At 56.2% G+C, this 3,287-nt stretch overlaps 1 protein-coding gene across 1 annotated transcript; it reads right to left on the bottom strand.

Annotated features, from left to right (window-relative positions):
• Positions 1 to 90: 90 nt before the first annotated feature.
• EMH_0003440 (uncharacterized protein) lies at positions 91 to 1,925 on the bottom strand (the record flags this gene model as incomplete). The annotated part of the gene is made up of 2 exons (XM_013496376.1): positions 91 to 121; positions 256 to 1,925. 2 exons carry the CDS (start codon positions 1,923 to 1,925, stop codon positions 91 to 93), a joined length of 1,701 nt encoding a protein of 566 aa, XP_013351830.1.
• Between the last annotated feature and the right edge of the window lie 1,362 nt (positions 1,926 to 3,287).

Genomic DNA, 3,287 nt, shown 5'->3' with positions numbered 1-3,287 from the left:
GTAGCTGGGAGCCCTGGAGTTGAGCGGGTCCCTGCTGTAGAGGGGGTCCATGGACTAGAGCGGCCCCCCGGAGTATGGGGGTCACCTGGGCTATGGAGTAACCCGGGAGTAGGGGGGAAGCCTGGGAAGTCATCTACAGGCAGCTGAGGTGGAGAGAGGTGTTGTTGTGGTTTGCGTGTATAGCCACCATCAGACTGTTGCAAAGAACGTCCTGCTTTTTCTTCTTTAAAAGGGTTAAATGGACTTAGTGGTAACAAATCTAAAGAGACGTCAAAGGGGGAGGGAGAAAGCCATGCATCGGCCAACAAAGCGGAATCGCTACTAAAGCTTTCTTGTATTTGTTCCGCAGTTTCATCAAGCTGTGTGTAATCTTCTTCTTCGTCTTCGTCTAAGAGAGCCTCAAGCCTAGTTCGCTTTACAGGGGGGGGAGAAGAATGCCCAGAATCAGGCTGCTCCCCGCTCACGTGTACCGGTGCATCTATACGCTGCAGAAATTCTGAAGGGGACACCGGACCTGCTGCTTCGTCGTGCTGCTGCACCGGACCTGCTGTTTCGTCTTCTATTTTGAGCTGCTCCTGCTGCGAAGTCTGATGGGAAACGGAACGCCGAGGTACTGGAGGGCGGTACCGAGGAATGGGTATCCGCCCTTCTCTGTCAGCAGATGAACCGCCATGTTGCGGAGGGTGCCCCCCTTCACTAACTGCAACAGCAGCAGATGGAACCAGCAAAGCGTGTACCCCTGAAGTCCCCTGTACCTGGACCTGAAGGAGAGAATGGGGGACTGGGCCCGTAAGCGGCGTCACAGTTGGATACACATATGATGCGGCTGTGTGTTCAATCGTCTGCATATGTATTGCTGTAGACGGCAGCGCCTGCTGCTGCACCGGTAGCGCCTGCTGTTGCAGCGGCAGCGCCTGCAGTTGCAGTGGCAGTGCCTGCTGTTGCAGCGGCATCACCTGCTGCTGCAGCGGCGGCACCTGCTGTTGCAGCGGCAGCAACTGCTGCTGATGCACCGGTAGCGCCTGCTGTTGCAGCGGCAGCACCTGCTGCTGCTGCAGCTGCAGCGCCTGCTGTTGCAGCGGCAGCACCTGCGGCTGCACCGGCGGCGCCTGCTGTTGCAGCGGCAGCACCTGCTGCTGCAGCTGCAGCGCCTGCGGCTGCAGAAGCAGCCACTGCACCTGCGGCGCCATCTGCTGCTGCAGTGACACCAGCTGCTGTGCCGATTGCACTTGCAGCTGCACTGGCTGCAGTTGCAACACCTGCTGCTGCAGCGTCTGCAGTTGCAGCACCTGCCACTGCACCGCCTGCACTTGTGGCGCCTGCTGCTCCACAGACGGTGCGCGCGACTGTGCTGGCGACGGATTCAGCTGAGTATCCCGCTGACTTTGCGTCCGCGGCTGGAGCCGCGGAAGCTGCCGCGGCACCTGCTTCTGCTGCAACGGCCTGCCCTGCTCTTCCAGTCCCTGCAGCTGCTGCTGCGGCTGCCCCTGCTGCCAGGCTGCTCCCTGCGGCTGCTGCTGCGGCTGCTGCTGCGGCTGCTGCTGCGGCTCCTGCTGCTGCTGCCCCTGCTGCCACGCTGCTCCCTGCAGCTGCTGCTGCGGCTGCGCCTGCTGCCACGCTGCTCCCTGCAGCTGCTGCTGCGGCTGCGGCTGCCCCTGCTGCCACGCTGCTCCCTGCAGCTGCTGCTGCGGATGCGGCTGCGGCTGCCCCTGCTGCCACGCTGCACCCTCCGGCTGCTGCTGCGGCTGCTGTTGCGGCTGCGCCTGCTGCCACGCTGCTTCCTGCGGCTGCTGCACGAGTGGTTGAGCGTCAGGAGGCTGCAGTAGGTCGGGACTTGACTCCTCTAATTCCAAACACAGCTGAACGATTGCAGCAACATCAGGATCGTCTTCTGGAGATTGAGGGCTAAGTTCGCCTCCAGCCATCCGCCTGGTTGTAGTACCTCCTTTCAACCGTGAAGAAGAAAAGTGGTAGCTGGCGCATCTTGCAACAAGAAAAATAACTGCAAGAACGACGGAAAGGAGAATCGGTTTCAGTCGATAAAACGCCGAGGCGGCAGACGAGGACGACTGCCTCGACGCTACTGTGGTTCTCACATGCCCTTCTTTCCCCCCTTCTTTCTTATTATAATGAACATCAAAATCTAAGCCGTCAAATGGAGAAACAGTTGGCGTCTCGTCCTGCGCCTCGGGCGGCAAAAGTTGCATCGGCACGCACGTCTGAAACCAAAGAGGAACAACTTCCCTTTCTCAGCGAATGTCAATGGAAACACTCCTCTATCCGGTAAACGTTTCAATGAAAGCATTTGATATGTTTTGTTTGACCAATTAAAACGAATGTTTTGGAGGAAAGTCCGCTGAGAATGATGCCTTCGCTGTATTCACACTACCAAGATCCGGTCGATTCCATTAAGCAATGGAGGATGAGCTATCGATAGACGAGATAAGGCAAGAAATTCATGAACCGCCACAGAGTAAAACGACATTAATGCGAAAATACAGCAAACAAATATGGTGAAATTCGGAGACCTAGTGACAAATAACAAGTCTTTTACGATGTTGGCGGTTCTTGCAGCCGCCAGCAGCACGCGTGTTTACAGGGAGGCGACCCACTAGTTGCGGCATGGCTTGTCTAATGTTGAAACTACCCCAACTATTACAATGATGCTGAGGAGAATATAGCAATTTGATTGCTGTTTCCGGCGACACTCGTGCATGCAGTAATGAAGAGTTGTTGAGTCCTGGGCCAATGTGGGGTTGCTCTGGCTGCTGCTTGCAGCACGAGCTGCAGCACAAGTATGCTGCAAGTGAACTCATGAGAATGTGTGCATCCGCTGCCCCTTATCTACAGCAACAAACAATTTTTGTCACAGTTATGAAGTATTTTAAAGGGGCGAAGTCGGCGATCTCTGCACACGCTGACATTGCAGGCATTTACTGAACAAGTGCCTCCAATGTGAGCACGTGTAGGCTCGGTTGTAGCACGCTCTATTCAAAAACAACAACCCTACTTCTACTTGCATGCAGACTGCCTACGAATGACCCAGTAAACGTTCAACAGTGGTCTGCAGCGTCAGTGCTTACAGCAAAGAGGGATTGAGCGTGCACCCATGCGGTGCTGCCTCACACGACTAGCAGCGGGGTCCGTGCGACTCGTTTCACGCTGTTCCTCTCCCTTGGCCCCAGGCCGTTTAGCGGCCTCTTCCAGGGCTCCGGGGCTGGATGGGACGTCAACTCTTTCTGCGCAGTGCTTATGTTCAGTATTTTCCTCCGTTATTATTTACACTG

This window comes from Eimeria mitis, genomic scaffold (genome assembly GCF_000499745.2).
Source record: "Eimeria mitis Houghton genomic scaffold, Emh_scaff207, whole genome shotgun sequence".
Classification (NCBI taxonomy): domain Eukaryota; phylum Apicomplexa; class Conoidasida; order Eucoccidiorida; family Eimeriidae; genus Eimeria; species Eimeria mitis.
This window is presented reverse-complemented; position numbering and strand designations above follow the sequence as displayed.